Source organism: Homarus americanus, unplaced genomic scaffold (genome assembly GCF_018991925.1).
Source record: "Homarus americanus isolate GMGI-L3 unplaced genomic scaffold, GMGI_Hamer_2.0 scaffold367, whole genome shotgun sequence".
NCBI classification, from domain to species: domain Eukaryota; kingdom Metazoa; phylum Arthropoda; class Malacostraca; order Decapoda; family Nephropidae; genus Homarus; species Homarus americanus.
This window is the reverse complement of record NW_024743709.1, coordinates 1,871,363-1,895,837: the sequence shown is the minus strand read 5'-3', so window position 1 is coordinate 1,895,837 and position 24,475 is coordinate 1,871,363. Positions and strand designations below refer to the sequence as shown.

Genomic DNA, 24,475 nt, shown 5'->3' with positions numbered 1-24,475 from the left:
TGTTTAATCCAGCGGTTTCTGTGGTCTCTAGTGCTCAGGGAGGCAGGTGTGTAGTTTAATCCAGCGGTTTCTGTGGTCTCTAGTGCTCAGGGAGGCAGGTGTTTGTTTAATCCAGCGGTTTCTGTGGTCTCTAGTGCTCAGGGAGGCAGGTGTGTTTGTTTAATCCAGCGGTTTCTGTGGTCTCTAGTGATCTACCGAATCGTTTATACCGAGGTTATTAAGGTTTGTATTCCATCAAATGTTTAGTGACCCCGTTCTTTAATTTCTCGTACTCAAAGGGTTAAGCCAGTGGTCTCTATGTTCTCAGAAACCTTTATGCCAGGTGCGGTTTCCTTTTAACTGTTGTGTTGTCTGTTCCGCCAGGCGTAGGGTCCCAGGGGAGCATCATGTATCTGTCAGGTCAAATGAAACTTTAATTGAGTCCAGCCGAGAAGATGGTGGTGATGGTGGTAGCAAGATTGGGAGGATGGTGAGGGGAGTGAGGAGGTAGTGTTGAGAATGGGGTGGTGGCAGGACAACACTCAGAGAAATGGGAGTTTGATTAGCCCTCCTCAGTCTCTCTCTCTCTCTCTCTCTCTCTCTCTCTCTCTCTCTCTCTCTCTCTCTCTCTCTCTCTCCTCTCTCTCTCGCAAGAACAATAGGAAGCTTGACGAATAGACTAAAAGAAATGTAGGTCCCAGAGGTATTGCTTGGGGAGACAGCCAGGGGTCAACCAGCTGGGCCATGCACAGTAAACCAGCTGGGCCACAACACAGTAAACCAGCTGGGCACAACACAGTAAAAACCAGCTGAGCCCCTGCCACAATGCTAAACCAGCTGGGCCACAACACATAAAACCAGCTGGGCCACAACACAGATAAACCAGCTGACCACAACCCAGATAAACCAGCTGGGCTACAACACAGTAAACAGCTGGGCTCACTACACAGTAAACCAGCTGGGCCCACACAGTAAACACAGCTGGGCCAACACACATTAAGCCACCTGGGCCACAGCACCGCCACTTCCCGCCAGGTGACAATATACATAATAAATAGATAAAAAGCATTCCTCAATTCTAATTATAAGCTCACCTGAGTTATACCTGATTACTATTATCATAATTCATAACATATTGCTCTCTCTCTCTCTCTCTCTCTCTCTCTCTACTAGAATGTCTCAGGCAGTAGTACGTCTGAGGGGACTATCATACACCTGATACATACACCTGATACATACACCTGACACATACACCAGACAACCATTATAAATCTTCTTGTTTATGTTAAAATATATACAGTATACATATATCAGTATAGGGTGTATGGGTGTAGCTAGGAGGTAGTGAGATGGTGGGTATGAGAGAGAGAGAGAGAGAAAGAAAGAAGGAAGGAGAGAGATATCATCCATCATCACACATCTCCTCCCTTATTATACCGTTCCTCAGCCTTTTATCCTTCCCCCTTTCCTTCCTTCCTTCCTTCCTTCTCTCTCTCATCTCCCTCACCTCTACATACTCTCCTTCCTCCCTTCATGCATGTCTTTCCTTACTGAGCTGATCACAGTTTAACATCTCACAGCAGTCCCCCCCCTCTCTCTCTCTCTCTCTCTCTCTCTCTCTCTCTCTCCTCTCTCTCTCTCTCTGATGGCCGTTACACAGTTGACGAGACCATCGATAATCCTGCCAGGACACTTTCAAGACCAGGAGCCGATGATGGTGATGGTGGCACATTTTGTCCACGAGTTTTGTCCAATTATGTCTTGGAAGTTCGTTCAATTTTATCCAGGAGTTTTGTCTTGAATTTTTGTCCAGGGGTTTTGTTTAGTTTTGTTTAGGAATTTTGTCCAAGAATATGTTCAATTATATTCAATAGTTTTGTCCAAGAGTATTGACCAATTATGTCCGCGAGTTTTGTCCAGTAGTAGCAGTATAGCGGTGGCGGCGGTAGTAGTGAGGTGCAGAGTATTGATTTCTGTGTGGTTCCGCCCATCCCCTCCACCCCGCCATCCCCAGCCCTCCCCGCCCTTACAGGTACACCCCAGCCCTCCCCTCCACAGGTCCCCAGCCCTCCCCTTACAGGTATATCCCGCCCTCCCGCCTTACAGGTAACCCCAGCCCCCCCGCCCCCCCCCAGGTACATCCCAGCCTCCCCCGCCCTTACAGGTACATCCCAGCCCTCCCGCCCTACAGGTACATCCCAGCCTCCCCGCCCTTACAGGTACATCCCAGCCCCCCCCCGCCCTTACAGGTACATCCCAGCCCTCCCCGCCCTCATAGATACAAGGGTGCTGGAACGAGCAGGTGGGGAGTGGGTGTTGGTGGTGGGGTGGTGTTAGTGGGGGTGAGTGGGAGTGGGTGTGTGTGTGGGCGGGTGGGAGTGTTGAGTGGGTGGGAGTGGGTGGTGTGTGTGTGGTGGGCAGGGTGAGGTGGTGTGTGGTGGGCGGGTGGGTGAGTGGTGTGGTGGGCAGGATAGTGTGTGCCTGGGAATGTAGTAACTGGTGTTTGTGTGGCTGTGTGTGTTTCGCCTGAGAGGTGCTGGAGGGCAAGGGAGGGTGCGACAAGGGGGGTGCTGGAGGACAGGGGAGGTGGTGGTGGAGACAAGGGAGGTGCTGGAGGACAAGGGGGGCTGGAGGACAGAGGTGCTGGAGGACAAGGGGAGGTGCTTGGGGATAGGGGGGTGCTGGGGACAGGGGAGGTGCTGGGAGACAAGGGGAGGTGCTGGAGGACAGGGGGGTGCTGGGGGACAAGGGAGGTGCTGGAGGACAAGGGGAGGTGCTGGGGGACAAGGGAGGTGCTGGAGGAGGACAAGGGGAGGTGCTGGAGGACAAGGGGAGGTGCTGGAGGACAGGGAGGTGCTGGGGGGCAGGACAAGGAGGGAGGGAGGAGGGAGGATAGGGAGGAGAAAAATAAGGAAGATAATGTGAGGATGGAGGAAAGAAGGAATGAAAGAGGAGGAAAGGAGGATGAGAAATGTGAGTGTCGAAACAAGGAGGAAGGAGGAAAGGAAGGGGATGAGAGAGGAGAGAGAGGGAGGAGAGAAAGAAGAAGGGAGGGGAGGAAGAGGAGGAAGAGTGAGGAAGAGTAGCAGGAGGAAGGAGGAGTGAAGGAGGCAGTATGAGGGTAGAGGATTCATCAGTCAACAAGTCTTATTGTTTTAGGTATGATGCTATGGTTGCCATGACAACATCTGATACACCTGGAGACACACTTATTGTATATAGTGAACAGATGCCGCCACACGATAAGGGAGAGGAGGAGGAGGAGGAGGAGGAGAGGGTGAAGTATAGATGGTTAATATATAATGTTAAAATAATAATAATAATAATAATAATAAAGAAAGAAGAAGAAGAAGAAAGAATGTGTGGTCAGGCTGGTGACGACAGGTGAGTCACAATCAAAGTTTTACAACCAGCCTCACCACCTATCCATTCCATTGGCTGAGGTCAGTGATTGACCTTATGTCCTACAGTACCATCCAATCACACGTCTCTCTCGATGATCAGACCAGTGATTGGCTCCTTGTGTCCTACAGTACCAACCAATCACACACCTCTCTCAATATCTAGGACTGTGATTGGCTCTTTGTGTCTAACAGTACCAACCAATCACACGTCTCTCTCGATGATCAGACCAGAGATTGGCTCCTTGTGTCCTACAGTACCAACCAATCACCTCTCTACGAATTGGCCACCAATCACACGTCTCTCTCAATGTCTAGGAATATGATTGGCTCCTTGTGTCCTACAGTACCAACCAATCACAAGCTTCTTTCGATGCAGGCCTGTGATGTCCTCAGTGTCCTACAATACAAACCAATCACACACCTCTCTCAATGTCTTGGACTATGATTGGCTCCTTGTCCAGCCCCAGCCAATCCCGCCTCTCTCGATGACCACATAGTGTGTTTCTTAACCCTGCCACCAGCCCCTTGCCAGATGCCCCTGCCAGCCCACTAAGACCTCAAGACCAGTGGCAGGAGAGGTCTTAGGGACGGGCGTGGCGGGTTGGTCGCTAAGACAACATTATGGTGCCGTAAACATGAGGGTGAGAGAAGGGTGTTGCTGCCACGTTCACCCTAACACCTCCTTCCTCTCACCCTAACACCTCCTTCCTCTCACCCTAACACTCCTTCTACTCTCAACATTTACCCCTAACATCTTCTCTCACTCTAACATCTTCCTCACTAACACCTCCTTCCTCTCCTTATCCTTCCTCTCTATCCTTCCTCTCACCCTAACACCTCCTCTCACCCCTAACACCTCCTTCCTCCTCACCCTAACACCTCCTTCCTCTCACTCTCCTCCTTCCTTCCTCACCCTACCACCTCTTCCTCTCACCCCTAACACCTCCTTTTCTTCTCATTATCTCATCCTTTACCTCCTTCTCACCCTCTTTCACCCTCTTACCTCTTCCTCTCACCCTTATCCTTCCTCTCCCTAATCCTTCCTCTCACCCTAACTCCTCTCTCCACCTTCTTACCTCCACTCCTTCTTACCTCCTTCCTCTCACTCTAACCTCCTTCTCACCCCTACCCTCCTTCCTCTCCACCCTAACATCCTTCCTCTCACCCTAACACTCCTTCCTCTCACCCCTAACACCTCCTTCTCACCCTAACATCCTTCCTCTCACTCTAACATCATTTCCCCCTCACCCTAACTCCTCCTTCCTCTCACCCTGACACCTCCTTCCTCCCCCTACACCATCTTCCTCTCTCACCCTAACCTCCCTCACCCTTCCTCTCCTTCCTCTCACCCCTAACTCACCTCCTTCCTCTCATCTTATCCTATCTCTTCTACCATCTTCCTCACCTAACTCCTCCTTCCTCTCACCCTACATCTCTTTACTCTCCCCACCATTCCTATCATCCTTCCTCTCACCCTGTCACCAAGTCCCTCCTCATTACTGCCACTAGCCACACGACAGGTAAATTATAATTAGTGTAATATTAGTCTAAATAAATAAGTTAAATTAATGATATCTTGTTGGTAATAGCATCAGGCAGGTAAATATGCCCCTGAAGTCATATTAATTACCTTTTGCGTAATACGTCATCATTACGTCACATTTTACCTAAAGTTTTATTAATTACCTTTGTGTATTACGTCACCTGTACTGTATATTTTTTCTTAATAGTCATTTTAATTATCTTTACAAGTCAACCCAGTAGAATTGACCAATAAGGAAGCAGTACGTCCCTGCATACTCGCCCTCTATTGGCTGGCGGTTCGTGAGAGCATCAATGAGGAAAGAGTTGACCAATCAGAAGGCGTCGTCACTAACACTCAACTCTTATTGGCGGGGTTCAATGAAATGACAGGCCAGGCAGACAGAAGTCGAACTTAGCTCCTTTAAGTCTTTGTTTGGGGAGAGAGGGGTGAGGTGAGGTAAAGGAGTGGATGATGGAGTGAGTGGGGAGTGATGGAGTGGGGTGGTGGAGTGGGGTGATGATGGAGTGGTGGTGGTGGTAATGATATACTGAAACAAATATGAAGGTGAGGGGAGGGAGAAGGGGAGGGTGGGGAGAAGGCTGGTTGTCCTGTACTACCAGAGTTGTTGATAAAAACAGATTCATGGCTTTCTCCATAAAACTTGTGCAATGGCACTTGCATACCCGACCGCACCTGCCTGGCGGGGAGGAGAAGGGCAGGTGCAGGTGACCTCCCGCCTGACACCTCTCCTGCCCTGGGGGAGAGGGGCAGGGAGAAAAGGGGGGGGTAAAGGAGGAGAGAGAGGGAAGAATGTGTCAGTCAGTCAGTCAGTAGAGTCCAGTCAGTCAGTGAGTCAGTCAGTCAGTCAATCAGGTATCAGTCAGCAGTCAGTCAGTCAATCAGTCAGTCAGTCAAGTCAACCAGTGAGTCAGTCAGTCAATCAGTCAGTCAGTCAATCAGTCAGTCAGTCAGTCAGTCAATCAGTCAGTCAGTCAGTCAGTCAGTCAATCAGTCAGTCAGTCAAACAGTCAATCAGTCAGTCAACCAGTGGTGAGTCAGTCAGTCAGTCAATCGGTCAGTCAGTCAATCAGTCAAGCAGTCAGTAGTCAGTCAGTCAGTCATTCAGTCAGTCAGTCAGTCAGTCAATCAGTCAATCAGTCAGTGATCAGTCAGTCAGTCAGTCAGTCAGTGAGTCAGTCAATCAGTGAGTCAGTGAGTCAATCAGTCAGTCAGTCAGTCAGTCAGTCAGTCAATCAGTCAGTCAGTCAATAATCAGTCAATTCAGTCAGTCAATCAGTCAATCAGTCAGTCAGTCAGTCAGTAAAGTCAGTCAATCAATCAGTGAGTCAGTCAGTCAATCGATCCAGTCAGTCAGTCAGTCAATCAGTCAATCAGTCAATCAGTCAGTCAGACAGTCAATCAGTCAGTCAGTCATCCAATCAGTCAGTGAGTCAGTGAGTCAGTCAGTCAGTCAGTCAGTCAGATCAGTGAGTCAGTGGTCAGTCAATCAGTCAATCAGTCAGTCAGTCAGTCAGTCAGTCAGTCAGTCGGTGAGTCAGTCAGTCAATCAGTCAGTCGGTCAGTCAGTCAGTCAGTCAATCAGTCAATCAGTCAGTCAATCAGTCAGTCAGTTAGTTAATACATGTATCGATCAATCAATCAGTGAGTGAGTGAAGGTGTACACGCACAGGTAAGAGACGAGTAGAGTAAACAACAACACCTGACTCAACACCAGGTAGGAGAGGCACCTTTCACTATTTTTAATGAAGAAAGTCACGCACAAAAGACCTGACTCTCTCTCTCTCTCCCAATAGAAAGTGAAAGGATAGGAAAAAGAAATAAATAAAAAGTACGTTGACTGTCCGTGATTATGTACTTAAAAGATATTATAACGGACGGACGGATATTGAGAAGATCAGTGTTACTTATGTATGGTATTTATCCACGGACTCTATAGATGCTATCAATATCATCCACGGACACGAACCCCACTCCCGTCCTTCCCCATCCACGGACACGTGCTGCCTGGGGACCTTCTGGTGCTGCCTGGTGAGAATGAGAGCCGCTGGCATGACAAGAGAGAAGGTCAGCGAGTGTCTCCTAACAGTGACAGGTGCCAGGCCGCCCGAGGCACTGTACACACTCAACACATTACCAGGTCCTCTCTCTCTCTCTCTCTCTCTCTCTCTCTCTCTCTCTCTCTCTCTCTCTTCATCAGTAAACCTAACCTAACAACAACAACAGCAAAAAGAAGAAGAAGAAGAAGAATGAGGAAGAGAAGGAAGATGGAGTTGAAGAAGAGAACGGGATGGAAGAAGAAGCAACAACAACAACAAAAGAGAAGTACAAGAAAAACAAGAACAAGAACAACAAAAGAAAGAACAAGAACAAGAACAAGAACAAAGAAAGAAGAAAGAAAGAAGAAGAAGAAGAAGAAGAAGAAGAAGAAGAAGAAGAAGAGGAGGAGGAGTAGTAGTAAGAAGGTCGAATTTAATGGAAAGAGAAGATTAAGGCAGGATAATATTGCGGTGATTCAGAGCTTCGTCGACCACCATGAAGGGTCGTTAGTCGTCCCCTTCATCTCCAGGTGATAAATGACAGGGGATGGGGAGGTACTGAAGGTGGATGGGGTGTGTGAAGGGCATGGTGGGGAGGTACTGAGGTGGATGGGGGTGTGTGAAGGGCATGGTGGGGAGGTACTGAAGGTGGATGGGGTGTGTAGGGCATGGTGGGGACTGAGGTGGATGGGGTGTGTGAAGGGCATGGTGGGGAGGTACTGAAGGTGGATGGGGTGTGTGAAGGGCATGGTGGGAGGTACTGGGTGGATGGGGTGTGTAGGGCATGGTGGGAGGTACTGAGGTGGATGGGTGTGTGGCATGGTGGGCTAGGTGGATGGGGTGTGTGAAGGGCATGGTGGGAGGTACTAAGGTGGATGGGGTGTGTGAAGGGCATGGTGGGGAGGTACTGAGGTGGATGGGGTGTGTGAAGGGCATGGTGGGGGACTGGGTGGATGGGTGTGTGAAGGGCATGGTGGGGAGGTACTGAGGTGGATGGGGTGTGTGGGCATGGTGGGGAGGTACTGAAGGTGGATGGGGTGTGTGAAGGGCATGGTGGGAGGTACTGAGGTGGATGGGGTGGTGGTTACATAGTGGATGGGTGTGTGAGGGCATGGTGGGGAGGTACTAAGGTGGATGGGGTGTGTGAAGGGCATGGTGGGGAGGTACTGAAGGTGGATGGGGTACTGTATGTGAAGGGCAAAGATGGGGTTGATATAAGTACGTTGACAAGGAAGATTCATTACAGAAAAGTGCACAGGTACAGGTCAGGTACAGAACAGGTACAGGTCGGCAGCGTGAAGGCCAGAGATGGAAGGACTACATGTGTGGATTACGAGGGTCAAGAAGTCACGTTAATATAATGCCTGAAGCACCTGACCTAATGTGAACCTCAACTGACCTAAAGCACCTAACATGACCACCTAAATTAACCAGACTACTATATATATATATATATATATATATATATATATATATATATATATATATATATATATATATATATATATATATATATATATATGTATATATATATATATGTGTGTGTGTGTGTGTGTGTGTGTGTGTGTGTGTGGTTAAGGTCGTAACTAACTGACTGACTGACCAACCGGAAGAACTGGTTTTTTTCATCAAATTTTTTTACGCTTGAATCCATACAGAATTCTGAAATGGGAATGGGAATGGGAATTTTAAAGAGCTACATCTCTAAAACGCCGAGGGATATTGACACACAGGTTCAGATCACATATTTACGGCCACAGGAATGATGGTTCCATTCCTAGTGGACTCATTCCTAGTGGTGGCATCATTCCTAGTGGCCTCATTCCTAGTGGTGGCATCATTCCTAGTGGCCTCATTCCTAGTGGTGGCATCATTTCCAGTGGTGGCTCCATTCCCAAAGGTGACCCAAATAAAGATGTATTTTAAATTTAAGTTGAGGAAATGAGATAGATAGAGATAGAGAGATATTTAATTAAAAAGTTAGTGAGTCATTTACATAGACAGAACTCTTCAACATAAACATGAAATACTGAACGTCACCTCTTAGCAGCCACTATGAACCTCGGCGCCAAAATTCCAATTCCATCGACACAAAAACTCTCGACAACTTTCACGAGAGGGAAGAATGTGTGGAGGCGAGACAGTGGTATGCCGGGACACCAACACGAGAGGAAAAATAGGTTTCTTTTAGGTCGAACTTTATGTAAAACTCCCCTCAACCCCCTCATTCCTTCCTCCCCCCCCTCCTTCCTCCCCCTCCTTCCCTTCCCCCCTTCCCTTCTCCCCCCCCCCTTTTGTCTCCAGAAAGTTTGTTGGGAAAATATTGGGGTAGACATCATTGTTATGGTAGAGATGAGAGGTGAGAGGTGAGAGGTGAGGGGGTGAGGTGAGAGGTGAGGAACTTTCAATTACATTCTTTTTACAACCCCGATACAACAGCAGACAGCCCCGGTACAGCAGACAGCCCCGGTACCAGCAGACAGCCCCAGTTCACAGGAGGCGTCGCTGTTACTGACAGGTGAGGATGACAGTCATCACACCTCTCCTGACAGTCATATGACGGACAGTTAGGTAAACAGACAGACAAACGGTCGGACATAAGCTACACAGACAGACAGACAGACAGACAGACAGACAGACAGAAAAAAGCGATAGAGAGAAATATAAATACATACACAAACTGACAGACAGAAAGACAAACAAACAGACAGAGAAAGAGAGCAAAACGAGACAGAAACATGTATATAGAGACAGACAGACAGACAGACACAGCTAAAGGTCAATAGCGTCACACTGTTGTTTCCTCTTAATCACTATCTCCTGTTTATCATTTCACTTCTTTATCTTTATCATTTCATTATTTCTTACTCTTCCCTTCACCTCCATCTCTCTTCAATCCATCTATTCACTACCCCCTCTCTCTCTCTCTCTCCTCCTCTATCATCCTTTACATGTGTCATCATCATCCCTTATCATCCTCATCATCATATCATCCCCTCTATCATCACCCCTTATTGTGATCATCATCATCCTTTATATCTCCACATTGTGTCCTATATACTGTCTCACCTCTATAATCATACAGTAATCCTTTAGTGTCCACTCCATATATCAACCCCTATGTATGTCATCCTGTATCCCTTGTATTATCCCCCATGTGTCACTTTCTATCACCCCCATGTCTCACCCCTGTATCACCCCATGTGTCACCCCTGTATCACCCCCCTGTGTCACCCCCTGTATCACCCCCATGTGTCACTCCCTGTATCACCCCTGTATCACCCCCCTGTCTCACCCCTGTATCACCCCCATGTGTCACTCCCCAGGACCAATTTATGTATCATCCCTGTAACCTTGTTATTGGATACGGTAAAAATGTCTTAAGTGTCCTAGCAGTGTTAAACCATCATGGTAGCAGTGTTAAACCACCATGCTAGCAGTGTTAAACCACCATGCTAGCAGTGTTAAACCACCATGGGAGCAGTGTTAAACCACCATGCTAGCAGTGTTAAAACACCATGGGGAGCAGTGTTAAACCACCATGCTAGCAGTGTTAAACCACCATGGGAGCAGTGTTAAACCACCATGCTAGCAGTGTTAAACCACCATGCTAAAGGTTCTTAAACCATAATCCTGTTAAGTGTTCGACATCAAACGGTTTTAACACTTTGTTCTTATTCATCGATTTTTAACTCCAGGCCGCCAGAGTAGTGGAGGTCTCTCTCTCTCTCTCTCTCTCTCTCTCTCTCTCTCTCTCTCCCCTCTCTCTCTCTTTATCATTGGTTCTTTATTCTTCCATCCTTTACTTTCTCCTTCTAATTCTTCTTTCTACTGCTCCTCCTCGTGCTCTACATCTTTCTCATTATTCTTTCTTGTTATTCTTCGCTTCTTCTTCTTCTTCTTCTACTTCCCTTCTATCCTCTCAACCTTCCCTTCTCCTCCTCTTCCATATTCCCACTCTTTTACTTTTCTTCCTCCTCTTCCTCATTCCCTCCCAAGGCACTCCTGTGTGTGTGTGTGTGTGTGTGTGTGTGTGTGTCCTTCCCACCGCCTCATAGTGGGACAGGACCACACACCCACACACACACACACCACACACACACACACCCACACACACACACACACACACACACACACACACACACACACACACACACACACACACACACACACACACACACACACACACACACACACACACACACACACACACGTCTCCCTATAGACTCTACTGTAATTAGTGGTTTTACAGCCAATCAAAACACAGATAAAAAGATCGCCGGAAACCAGAGTCAGATGACACGATCCAAGCCTAGGGTAGGTCAGGCCTAGGGTAGGTCAGGTCTAGGGTAGGTCAGGTCAGGACTAGGGTAGGTCAGGCCTTGGTGGGTCAGGTCTAGGGTAGGTCAGGTCAGGACTAGGGTAGGTCAGGCCTTGGGTAGGTCAGGTCAGGACTAGGGTAGGTCAGGCCTTGGGTAGGTCAGGTCAGGTCTAGGGTAGGTCAGGTTAGGACTAGGGTAGGTCAGGACTTGGGTAGGTCAGGTCAGGTCTAGGGTAGGTCAGGTCAGGACTAGGGTGGGTCAGGCCTAGGGTAGGTCAGGTCAGGACTAGGGTAGGTCAGGTCCTGAGTGGAGTCAGGTCAGGACCAAGGGTAGGTCAGGCCTAGAGTAGGTCAGGTCTGGAGTAGGTCAGGTAGGACTAGGGTAGGTCAGGCCTTGGGTGGTCAGGTCAGGTCTAGGGTAGGTCAGGTTAGGACTAGGGTGGTAGGCCTTGGGTAGGTCAGGTCAGGTCTAGGGTGGTCAGGTCAGGACCAGGGTAGGTCAGGCCTAGGGTAGGTCAGGTCAGGACTAGGGTGGGTGAGTCAGGACTAGGGTAGGTCAGGTCTAGGGTAGGTCAGGTCAGGACTAGGGTAGGTCAGGCCTAGGGTAGGTCAGCAGGTCTAGGGAAGGTCAGGTCAGGACTAGGGTAGGTCAGGCCTTGGGTCGAGTCAGGTCAGGACTAGGGTAGGTCAGGTCAGGTCTAGGGTAGGTCAGGTCAGGACTAGGGTGGGTCAGGTCAGGACTAGGGTGGGTCAGGTCAGGTCTAGGAGTAGGTCAGTCAGGACTAGGGTAGGTCAGGTCAGCAGGTCTAGGGTAGGTCAGGTCAGGTCTAGGGTAGGTCAGGTCAGTCTAGGGTAGGTAGGTCAGGACTAGGGTAGGTTAGTATAAGTTAGGGTAGAGAGTGTGTGTGTGTGTTGTGTGTGTGTGTGTGTGTGTGTGCACGTAGTGAATGGTCGTTTGTGTCTATCTATCAATCTATCTATCTATCCATCTATCTATCTATCATCCTTCAATCCTCATCTCTTTGCCATCACATTAATATAATCATCCTCCTCCTCTCCTCCCTTCCTCCTCCCCTACTCTCCCTCCTCCCTACCCCTCCCCCCTCCTTCACTATCTACCCCAACACAGTTCATTTAACAGTTAACATCACCGTAATAACACTAAGTCAACTAACTACTAACTCTAACAACAACAACTAACTGAAGCTTTTCACACGACTGAAGGTAATTAACTTAACACCTTTAATTAACTTAACACCTGATTTTAATTTATCTTATTAAGTATTGGGGTAAAAATCTTTGGTGTACTTTTAAGACTCGTAAATAATGTTCCAATAATGATGTTCTTCCTCGCTGGTGGGGGGTATAAGGGAGAGGGAAAGGGGGGGTATAAGGGGGAGGAAGGGAAAGGGAGGAGAGGGAAGGAGAGGAGGAGAGGGGAAGGAAGAGTTGGAGGAAGCAAGGAGAGGAAATGGAAGTTCTAGAAGAGTGAGTGACTGACTGACTGATTTAGACAGTGAGTGAGTGAGTGAGTATATGGGAATGTGAGTCAGACAAGCAAATTGGACGTCCATGGAGCTGACTGACGCAACTAGAACCCTGCGGCCGGCCATAACAAGTGTGTCAATTGGCCATCATCCTGGACCTGTGAACCTGTCTACCCGTGGACCTGCCGACCTGTGAACCTGCCGACCTGTGAACCTGTCGACCTGTGAACCTGTCGACCTGTGGACCTGCCGACCTGTGGACCTGTCGACCTGTGAACCTGCCGACCTGTGAACCTGTCGACCTGTGAACCTGCCGACCTGTGGACCTGCCGACCTGTGGACCTGACCCTGTGGACCTGTCGACCTGTGAACCTGCCGACCGTGAACCTGCCGACCTGTGAGACACCGTCGGCCTGTGGACCTGTCGACCTGTGGACCTGTCGACCTGTGGCAATGGGTGAAGGAGGTTAGTTGCTGTCGACGCTGACCTCTCCACCCGCCCCCTGACCCTCTCTCTCTCTCTCTCTCTCTCTCTCTCTCTCTCTCTCTCGTGTAGCGACACAAGGTGAGTATCCTGACAAACCCAAAAATACACACGGATGTAAAATATACGAGATAAAATATACACGGAGGGAGGAGGAGGAGGAGGAGGAGGAGGAGGAGGAGGAGGAGGAGGAGGAGGGAGGAGGAGGAGGAGGAGGAGGAGGAGGAGGAGGAGGAGGAGGAGGAGGAGGAGGAGGAGGAGGAGGAGGGAGGAGGAGGAGGAGGAGGAGGTGAAGAGAGAGAGAAGGAGAGGAGAGGAGGCGGTTTTCATTAGCATGCAGAAGTTGTGTGGCGGGAATGGTAGGCCTACTGACATGCTGGTGGAAGGGGGAAGGGGGGAGAAGGGGGGGGGGGGGAGGGGAAGGAGGGGAAGGAGGGGGAAGGAAGAAGATGGAACACACAGAAGAGCTCACCATCAGCCCTTCACTATCATCAACCGGGTACAGTGGTACAATGTTACTATGGTACGCTGGTACAATGATGATACATTGGTACATTGATACAACGATATAATGGTACAGTGGTACAATGGAAGAGTGGTACAAGGCCACAATGGTAGAGTGGTACAATGGTAGAGTGGTACAAGGCCACAATGGTAGAGTGGTACAACGATACCATGTTACACTGGTACAATGGTAGAGTGGTACAATGATACAGTGTTACAGTGGTACAATGGTAGAGTGGTACAATGATACAATGTTACACTGGTACAATGGTAGAGTGGTACAATGATACAGTGTTACAGTGGTACAATGGTAGAGTGGTACAATGATACAGTGTTACAGTGGTACAACGATACCATGTTACAGTGGTACAGTGGGACCGGCGGCCCTCACTATCATCTACATAAAGATTTTCTACTTTTAAAGTTGATGGATGGAATGTGTAGGACAACCCTTCCGAGGGGTGTAGTGTGTGGAGTGTGGTGTGTGGGTGTGGTGTGTAGGTGTAGTGTGGGTGTGTGTGTGGGTGTGGTGTGTGGGTGTGGTGTGTGGGTGTGTTGGTGTGTGTGTGGTGTGTGGGTGTGGTGTGTGGGTGTGGTGTGTGGTGTGGTGTGTGGGTGTGGTGTGGGTGTGGTGTGTGGGTGTGGTGTGTGGGTGTGGTGTGTGGTGTGTGGGTGTAGTGTGTGGGTGTGGTGTGTGGGTGTAGTGTGTGTGTGGTGTGTAGGTGTGGTGTGTGGGTGTGGTGTACAGGTGAACAGGTGTGGTGTACAGGTAGACAGGTATAGTGTACAGGTAGACAGGTGTAGTGTACAGGTAAACAGGTGTAGTGTGGTACACAGGTAGACAGAGTGTGGTGTGGTAGACAGGTGTAGTGTACAGGTAGACAGGTGTGTGTACAGGTGGGGGTGTGGTGTACAGGTAGACAGGTGTGGTGTACAGGTAGACAGGTGTGGTGTACAGGTAGAGAGGTGTAGTGTACAGGTAGACGGGTGTGTCGGGTAGACAGGTGTGTGTACAGGTAAGGTGTCAGGTAGACGGTGTGTCAGGTGGAAGTGTCAGGGGTGTAGGTAGGTGTAGTGTGCAGGTAGACAGGTGTGGTGTACAGGTAAACAGGTGTGGTGTGCAGGTGAACAGGTGTAGTGTACAGGTAGACAGGTGTAGTGTGTGGTAGTGAAGGAGTGTGCAGGTGACAGGTGTGTGTGCAGGTGAGAGGTGTAGTGTGCAGGTAGACGGGTGTAGTGTGCAGGTAGACGGGTGTGTGTACAGGTGGGAGGTGTGTGCAGGGGGGGTGTGTGCAGGTAGACAGGTGTGGTGTACAGGTAGACAGGTGTAGTGTGCAGGTGAGAGGTGTGGTGTACAGGTAGACAGGTGAGTGTACAGGTAGACAGGTGTAGTGTAGGTAGAGGTAGTACAGGTAGAGTGTACAGGTAGACAGGTGTAGTGTACAGGTAACAGTGGTGTACAGGTGACAGGTGTAGTGTACAGGTAGACAGGTGTAGTGTCGTAGGGTAGTGCAGGTAGGTGGTGTACAGGTAGACAGGTGTGGTCGTGTGTGTCAGGTAGACAGGTGTAGTGCGGTAGACAGGTGTAGTGTACAGGTGGGGTGTAGTGTGGTAAGGTGTAGTGTGCAGGTAGACAGGTGTAGTGTACAGGTAGACAGGTGTAGTGTACAGGTAGACAGGTGTAGTGTGGTGTGGTGTCAGGTAGACAGGTGTGTGCAGGAGGTGTGGTGTGCAGGTGGTGTGGTGTACAGGTAGACAGGTGTAGTGTACAGGTAGAGAGGTGTAGTGTACAGAGGCAGGTGTGGTTACAGGTGACAGGTGTAGTGTGCAGGTAGACAGGTGTAGTGTACAGGTAGACAGGTGTGGTGTTGGGTAGACAGGTGTAGTGTACAGGTAGACAGGTGTAGTGTACAGGTAGACAGGTGTAGTGTACAGGTAGACAGGTGTAGTGTACAGGTAGACAGGTGTAGTGTACAGGTGTGTAGACAAAAGAAAGTAAAATATAATAAATTCACTCCAGTATGGCACTTGTGTCCTTCATACCCTGGACCACTGCATGATAAAGTAGCTCCTTTCCTCCACCTTCCTCCGCACAACAAGGTCTTAACCACCAGTCTCCTGTCCACCTTTTTTTTCCTCTCTCTTTCTGTCATATTTTCCTTCTTCACTTTATTCTTTCTTATTATTGTTGTGTGTGTGTGTGTGTGTGTGTGTGTGTGTGTGTGTGTGTGTGTCTCCTTCAACTATCACACTATAGTCGTGGGGTCGATTACTATCTCTCTCTCTCTCTCTCTCTCTCTCTCTCTCTCTCTCTCTCTCTCTCTCTCTCTCTCTCTCCCCTACCGTCGTTAATATTAGAAAGAATTAACTTTATCTACATTGCACAGAAACACACACACACACACACACACACACACACACGAGACTACAGAATGCCAGAGAATATATTTTAAAAGCAGTTCTGGACCACTTGAGTAAATTAATGTAGACGGCTCCTCAAAGCGACGGGGAATCAGGATCTGTCGTCAAATTAGCCAGATAGAGGAGTAAGGAGGGAGGGGGTAGGTGGTGAGGTGGGAGGGAGGGAGGGGTAAGGAGGGAGGTGGGTGGTGAGGTGGGAGGGAGGGAGGGAGTAAGGAGGGAGGAGGGAGGTGGGTGGTGAGGGAGGGGAAGGAGGAGGGAGGGGAGGGAGTAGGTGGTGAGGTGGGAGGAGGAGGGAGGTGGGAGGAGGTGGGTGGTGAGGTGGGAGGGAGGAGGGAGGTGAGGGAGGAGGAGGTGGGTGGTGAGGAGGGAGGAGGAGGGTAGGAGGTGAGGTGGGAGGAGGAGGGAGTGGGAGGGAGGGTGGGTGGTGGGGTGGGAGGGGGGGGAGGTGGTGGGGTGGGAGGAGGGGAGGGTGGGAGGGAGGGGGTGGGTGTGGTGGGGAGGGAGGAGGGAGTGGGAGGGGAGGGTGGGTGGTGGGGTGGGAGGGAGGAGGTGTGAGGAGGGAGGGGGTAGGTGGGAGGTGGGAGGAGGGAGGTGGTGTGAGGAGGGAGGGGGTGGGTGGTGAGGTGGAGGAGGTGGGAGGGGAGGGGTGGGTGGTGAGGTGGGAGGGAGGGGGGGGTGGGGAGGAGGGTGGGTGTGGTGAGGTGGGAGGAGGAGGTGGGTGAGAGGAGGGGGAGGTGGGGGTGGTGAGTGGGAGGGAGGAGGGTGGTGAGGAGGAGGGGGGGTAGGTGGTGGGGTGGGAGGAGGTGGAGGGAATGATTGGAGAAATGTGGGAGGGTAGAAAGGGAGGGGATATGTGGAGAAGGAGGGGTAGGTAGGGTGGGAAGGTATGGAGGGAGGGAGGGAGGGGGAGGAAGGGAGTGGAGGGAGGGAGTGGAGGGAGGGAGTGGAGGGAGGTGAGAGGGAGGGAGTATCGGAAATCTATTACACACTGAGTAACAATGATGTGCCGAGAGTTGTGTGTGTGTGTGTGTGTGTGTGTGTGTGTGTGTGTGTGTGTGTGTGTGTGTGTGTGTGTGTTAGCTCTTATGACTGGGTAGTAAGCCAGAACACACACACACAACTAAACTCCTTCAATAAATTTTGTCTATGTTATTCCACAATGGAGAGGAAACTGTGTGAGACTTGTAGACGTTTTGGTCCACCCCCGGTACAGTGCTGCCCCCTCGGTACACTGCCTCCCGGTCTGCCCCTCGGTACACTGCCCCCTCGGTACACTGCCTCCAGTACCTGCCTCGGTACACTGCCCCCTCACCACTGGTACACTGCCCCTCCCCTGCCTCCCGGTACACTGCCCCCTCACCACTGGTACCTGCCCTCATTCCTGCCTCGGTACACTGCCCCCTCGGTACACTGCCCCTCGGTACTGCCTCAGTACCTGCCTCGGTACCCCTCTCCTGGTACACTGCCCCCTCGGTACCTGCCCCCCCTCCTGGTACACTGCCCCCTCCAGTACCTGCCCCCCTCACCCACTGGTACTGCCCCCTCCCGGTACACTGATCCCCGGTATATTGGCTCTAAGTAATCTGAGTGTTGATTTAGGATATTTTAATATAAACAAACAAAATAATAATAATAATAATAATAATAATAATAAATAATAATAATAATAATATAATAACAATAACAATAACAATAACAATAATAATAATAATAATAATAAAATAATAATAATAATAATAATAATAATAACAATAATATTAATAATAATAATAATAATAATAATAATAATAACACATTAACAATTTTATATACCTCAACTTTCCAATAAGACACTACATGTTACCCACCACAATAACAGATACAGTGGTCGCTTATAACCCAAGTTAACTACAGAACATTAAAACAATTACAAAATCTTTACTGTATCTTTCAGGGACGAATAATTCTCATGTGATAAAAAATTCCTTAGAGTATTTTAAGTTGTAAGGGAGGAGAAAAAATGACTTGAGGGAGCATTTAACTTTTAAGAGGCCTTAGGAAAATGACCAAAAAATGTACAATATTCTTTTAAACGTTCAAACTTTTATGAGTCTATGAAAATATTTAGATTTTAAGTAAATTTATATTTTTATATATTTTAGGGGTGTAAAACTTAGCGGGTTACCAGTGGTGTGTGTGTGTGTGTATGTATGTATATATGTATGTATGTATGTATGTATGTAAGTCCTGTCATAAGTGAATTTTATTATTTTTTTAGTTTATTATTATTATTATTATTATTATTATTATTATTATTATTATTGTGTATTATTATATATATGTGTGTGTGTGTGTTATTGTTATTGTTGTTGTTGTTGTTGTTGTTATTGTTACTATTATTATTATTATTATTATTATTATTATTATTATTATTATTATTATTATTATATTATTATTATCACCCCCAACAACTATTAAATTTACACACAAACCTCCACTAAATAAACAAACAAACAAATAAATAAATAAAAAAGGTAAAAAAAAAAAAATAAAAGAAACAAACTTTAACGAAAAAAAAATATATATATCGCTTCAGCTTTTAATATGTAATAACAATTTTAGAAAACGGCGCCAGGGGGGACTGAGCTACACTCGGCTGCCACGTAGGTTGTATTAAAGATTATCTGAGACGGGAACGTAGGTGGACGGCGCCAGTCTACCCTTTAGTACACCACCAACACGACAAAACACAGCCAATAATGATGGTGTGTGTGTCTGACTCATGCATTTCAGTTACGACACAAAGATGGATAGTAATATAGGATAGTTTACAATCTCTCTCTCTCTCTCTCTCTCTCTCTCTCTCTCTCTCTCTCTCTCTCTCTCTCTCTCTCACCAGGCACAGGATGGTACAGGTAACCTCCGCCCCAACAAGACACATCCTATTTGTGTTCATACATACAAGATCACCTGAACCCCTCCCCCCTCCCCCTCCTTCCTCCCCCCTCCTGCTTCCTCCCCCCCCTCTCCTTTCATTCCTCACCTCCCTTCGCTCATCTCTTCTCCCCCTCTCTACCCATCATCCCTTCCCCTCCCCTTTAGCTTACATGAGACGGGTTTTTAGCTTAAATTGGTGGATTTTAGCTTTTAGTTAAGGGAATTCTATATTTGGTTGATAGTTTATATCTTGGTTGAGGGAACTTAGCTTTGTTTGAAGGGTTTTTAGCTTTGGTTGGTGGACTTTAAAAACTCTTTCTTTTAGCTTTGACTGTGATTTAACTATTTTCTTTTTCAAATAATCTTAGCTTTTCCCTGGAAGATTTTTAGCTGTGACTTGAGGAATATTAGCGGCAGGTCATCATCACTCACACAGCTCACGTCCGCCTCACATCACTCACTCATAAAACGAACGACGAGGCGCTGACAGCATCCCCCTGGTCCTTCCCTTCACCCCCTCCCCTTCCCTTCCCTCTCAGCCCCTCTCCTTCCCCTACAATACCCCTTACCTCCTCCCATACCCTTCCTCTCACCCCCTCCCCTCCTCCCCTTACACTTCGTCTCACCCCCTTTCCTTCCCCCTACCCGGAAGAGAAGAGGAAGGGTACAGGGGGACGGGGAGAGAGAGGGGAGAGGGGAGAGGGGAGAGGGGAGAGGTAAAGCGAGGGGAGATGATTTTTGCCTGCCCTGTCAAGTATCCTATAGGCTAATTGGTGAGGGGAGAAGAGGAGGGAGGGGGGAGGTAGAGGAGGGGAGGGAGGAGGTGAAAAGAGGGGAAAGGGAAGGAAGGAGGAGGCGAAAACAGATGAAAAGGGGGAGGAGGAAGGAGAGGAAAGAAGAGAGAGACAAAAGGGAAGGAGGAAGGGGAAAAGGGGATGAAGAGGAAGAGAACGAGAGGAGGAAATGGGAGAGATAAAGATTAAAAAGAGAAGAGGGAGGAAGAGTTCGCCCTATTTACCCACTCCTCTTCCTCCTCCTCTCTCTCCCATCCTCCTCCTCCTCTTCCTCCTCCCTCTTACCCTCTTTCTTCACCTCCACTCCTCCTCCTCCTCCCCCTCCTCTTCCTCATAAAACAAAGCCTCGTTACAACATCACAACAGTTTTAGTTCCTCAAGTATAACCACGCCATAACACACCCAGGGATTAACTACAGTCACCACGTAGTTTGGCCGCCATCTTCTATTGTCATTATTATTATCATCATCATCATTTCCCAGGTAGGTCATCAGGTACGTCATTAGGTCATCAGGTAGGTATCAGGTCATCAGGTCATCAACACTATAATATCATCATCATCATCATCACTATATCATGTTCACCTTCATATCAACAATTCCAGGTGTTCGTGTACCTTTATAATTACATCTCCATAAATTACCTCATTCACCTGCTAATTCACCTTTCTTTTTAATTGTCATTTTACGCGTATGAATAATTGTGATGTTATTAGTCAGTATTTAGCAAGAATTTTTCATTTACGAATTATTTGGTTGATGAAAGTGAATAATATTGAATTGATTTCAGGACTGATATGATATTTTTTAAAGGGAACTGGTGACTAAAATTTACCTGAGTTTCTACGATTTAATGAGTTGTTCTTAAATACCTTGTAGGATTCACTTAACGTCGCCACTATACCGACAAGGATTCACTTAACGTCGCCACTATACCGACAAGGATTCACTTAACGTCGCCACTATACCGACAAGGATTTACTTAACGTCGCCACTATACCGACAAGGATTCACTTAACGTCGCCACTATACCGACAAGGATTCACTTAACGTCGCCACTATACCGACAAGGATTTACTTAACGTCGCCACTATACCGACAAGGATTTACTTAACGTCGCCACTATACCGACAAGGATTCACTTAACGTCGCCACTATACCGACAAGGATTTACTTAACGTCGTCCTAATTCCTTGTAGGATTCACTTAACCTCATCCTTAATCAGCCCAAGTTCACCTGTGTTTCGTCCCTAACACCTCAAGACTTACCTGGCTCTTCCGGGTAGTATAACTCAGAGGAGTGATCGAGTGTTTTGCACACCTTGGTTCACTACTTAAGGCTCCCCCGGGGCTTCCCTCACCTCTAGTGCTGAGACAAAACAACAAAACTAAGTCAGGGAAATCCAGAACGAACTGAAGCCCTTGTGAGGCATGTAAGTGAGGGGGGGGGGAGGAGGGGTGAGGGAGAGTGAGGGGGAGTTAGAGAGAAAGGAAATCAGGGGAGGGGAGTGGGAGGAGAGGGGTGGAGGGAGAGAGAAGGGAAGGGGTGGAGGGAAGGAGGGAGAAGGGGTGTGTGAGGGGTAGAAGAGGTCAGGGGAGGGGAGGGAGGTGTTGCTGAAAGGCACATTGAGTCAGAGCCACGTGATCTACCTGCCTGTATGTCTGTCTGCTTTTCTACCTGTCTATCTATCTATCTATCTATCTATCTACCTATCTATCTATCTATCTATGCGTCAGTAAAGATCTTCTGTATTACGGAACTGAAGAACATATAAGAAAAAACACGTTTCTCCCAAATATAAACAACCTTAAAACAATCAAGCGTCGTCTATTAAACCTAAAACTAAACGACACTTTCCTCAATACGAACGACACCCAAAAACAATCAAGTGAGTATGATATTTTAATAGGTAATACGCCTCTCCTCTCCCTTCCTTCCTCTCTCCCCTTCCTTCCTCTCTCCCCTTCCTTCCTCTCTCCCCTTCCTTCCTCTCTCCCCTTCCTTCCTCCTCTCCCTTCCTTCCTCCTCTCCCTTCCTTCCTCCTCCTCCCCTTCATATAGTGTTAATAGGTCGGGGTTATATTTAGTGCGGGTGTGAAGTGTGAAAATCCTATTGGTAGTTGAAAAGATTGTCGACCTAAAGTGACCATGTAGGTGATTCTTGTGTCGTGTGGGGATGACAGTCACACACACACACAGTATGTTATTCTTAAGCTCTCCTTCGCCTCCTTCTCTATCCTTCACCACACCGCCTCCTTCATAACCAATCGGATATATTCTCCCCAGAGTTACAACAAATCAGGAACTCTTGAAGTTGATACAAACTTATGGACTCGAGAGAAAAACTGAGTACAAACTGGGTCACGAGTGTCGGGTTGAGTACAGATTGTGTTAAGAGTGTCAGGCTGAGTACAGGTTGTTAAGAGTGCCAAATTGAATGGGATCAGGAGTGTACTCAGCTGTATAGTGGTGTTGAGGAAGGGAGGAGGGAAGGAGGGAAGGAAGGAGGGAGCGAGGGAGGGGAGGGAGGGAGGGAGGGAGGGGGGGGAGGGAGGGAGGTCTGACAACAGGATGGTGGGGTGAGGGAAGGGAGGGGAGGAAGGGGAGGAAGGAGGAGGGGAAGGGAGGGGAGGGGAGGGAGGGAGGAGGGAGGAGGGAGGAGGAGGGAAGGAGGGAGGGGGGGAGGGAGGGTCCCATAAACAGTATGGTGGCAGAGGGAGGAGGGAGGGAAGGGAGGGAAGGAGGGAGGGAAGGGAGGGAGGGAGGGAGGGAGTGTCCTCCAACAGTATGGTGGTGAGGAAGGAGGGAGGGAAGGAGGGAGGGAAGGAGGGAGGGAAGGTGGGAGGAAGGGAGGGAAGGAGGGAGGGAAGGAGGGAGGGAGCGTCAACATCGATCCTTCAGCAGACCTTCACATGTCCTGGACCTGGTTAAGATGGTCACACCACCTCCCCACCACACACCTTCCTCCTCCCTATCTCTCCACCTGCCCACTTATCTCCCTCCTCACCAACCGATCTACCACCCTCCCTTCCCCCCTTATCTCCCTTATCTCCCTCTCTCCCTCCTTCCTTCTACCCATCTTCTCCCTCCCCCCTCCTTCACTCCTCATACCAATATTTCCAAATAAACTTCAAAGGCTGCGTCAGTACCTCAAAATCTGTCACAAGTTACAAGTAGGAGCCGCTCTAGGACACACACACACACACACACACACACACACACACACACACACACACACACACACAGCTGTCCTCATCACCCCTGATGGGACCTTACAATAGGGCTTATTTGTTCAGGTCAACTTCCCTCAGGCTCAGCACCACCAGGAGGCTCTCCCTCCGCAGGGTTCTCCTGGTCTCTCACCTCAGGGCTCTCCTCAGGCTCCTCAGGGCTCACCTCAGGGTCACCTCAGGACTCTCCTTGGGAGCTCACCTCAGGGTCACCTCAGGGGCTCACCTCAGGGCTCTCCTCAGGAGCTCACCTCAGGGTTCACCTCAGGGCTCACCTCAGGGGGCTCTCCTCAGGGGCTCCTCCCGGGGCTCCTGCAGGCTCACCTCAGGGCTCACCTCAGGGCTACCTCAGGGGCTCACCTCGGGAGCTCACCTCAGGAGCTCCTCAGGGCTCACCTCAGGGCTCACCTCAGGGGCTCACCTCAGGGGAGCTCACCTCGGGCTCTCCTCAGGGCTCACCTCAGGGCTCACCTCAGGGGGTTCACCTCCAGGGCTCACCTCAGGGTTCACCTCCAGGGCTCCTCAGGGTCACCTCAGGGCTCACCTCAGGTCTCTCTCAGGGGCTCACCTCAGGGCTCTCCTCAGGGGCTCACCTCAGGGCTCTCCTCAGGGCTCACCTCAGGGGTTCACCTCAGGGCTCTCCTCAGGAGTTCACCTCAGGGGCTCACCTCAGGGCTCACCTCTGGGGCTCTCCTCAGGGCTCACCTCAGGGCTCACCTCCAGGGCTCTCCTCAGGAGCTCATCAGGAGCTCTCCTCCAGGGCTCACCTCCAGGGGCTCCACCTCAGGGCTCACCTCAGGGCTCACCTCAGGAGCTCACTCAGGGGCTCACCTCAGGGGCTCACCTCAGGGCTCACCTCAGGGCTCACCTCAGGGCTCTCCCTCAGGGCTCACCTCAGGAGCTCACCTCAGGAGCTCACCTCAGGGCTCACCTCAGGGCTCACCTCAGGGGCTTTCCCTCAGGGCTCACCTCAGGGGCTCACCTCAGGGCTCACCTCAGGGCTCACCTGGGGGCTCTCCTCAGGGTCACCTCAGGGCTCACCTCAGGGCTCACCTCAGGGCTCACCTCAGGGCATCATACTCCTACACCTCTAGGGTGCCTCAACACACAGGAGTGTTGTGTGTTTGTCCAGTTACTTACCCGTTTATTTAGGTCATTTTATCCTGGGGTTTTGTTTGTTTGTTTACTGTTGTTGTAGTCTTCCAGGTCTTGTTTGTTTGTTTGTTTGTTTGTTTTGCTGTTGTTGTGGTCTTCCGGGTCTTGTTTGTTTGTTTGTTTGTTGTTTACTGTTGTTGTTGGTCTTCGGGTCTTGTTTGTTTGTTTGTTTGTTTGTTTACTGTTGTTGTGGTC

General features: G+C 49.2%; 1 protein-coding gene across 1 annotated transcript in view; it reads left to right on the top strand.

The window, feature by feature from the left end:
* LOC121877436 (basic salivary proline-rich protein 2-like) overlaps window positions 1-24,219 on the top strand; it is a 27,960-nt gene extending 3,741 nt beyond the window's left edge. Inside the window, exon 3 of the mRNA XM_042383200.1 lies at window positions 23,207-24,219. Within this exon, the coding sequence (XP_042239134.1) occupies window positions 23,207-24,219 (1,013 nt within the window). The remainder of the gene's footprint in view (window positions 1-23,206) is intronic.
* The last annotated feature ends 256 nt before the right edge of the window (window positions 24,220-24,475 follow it).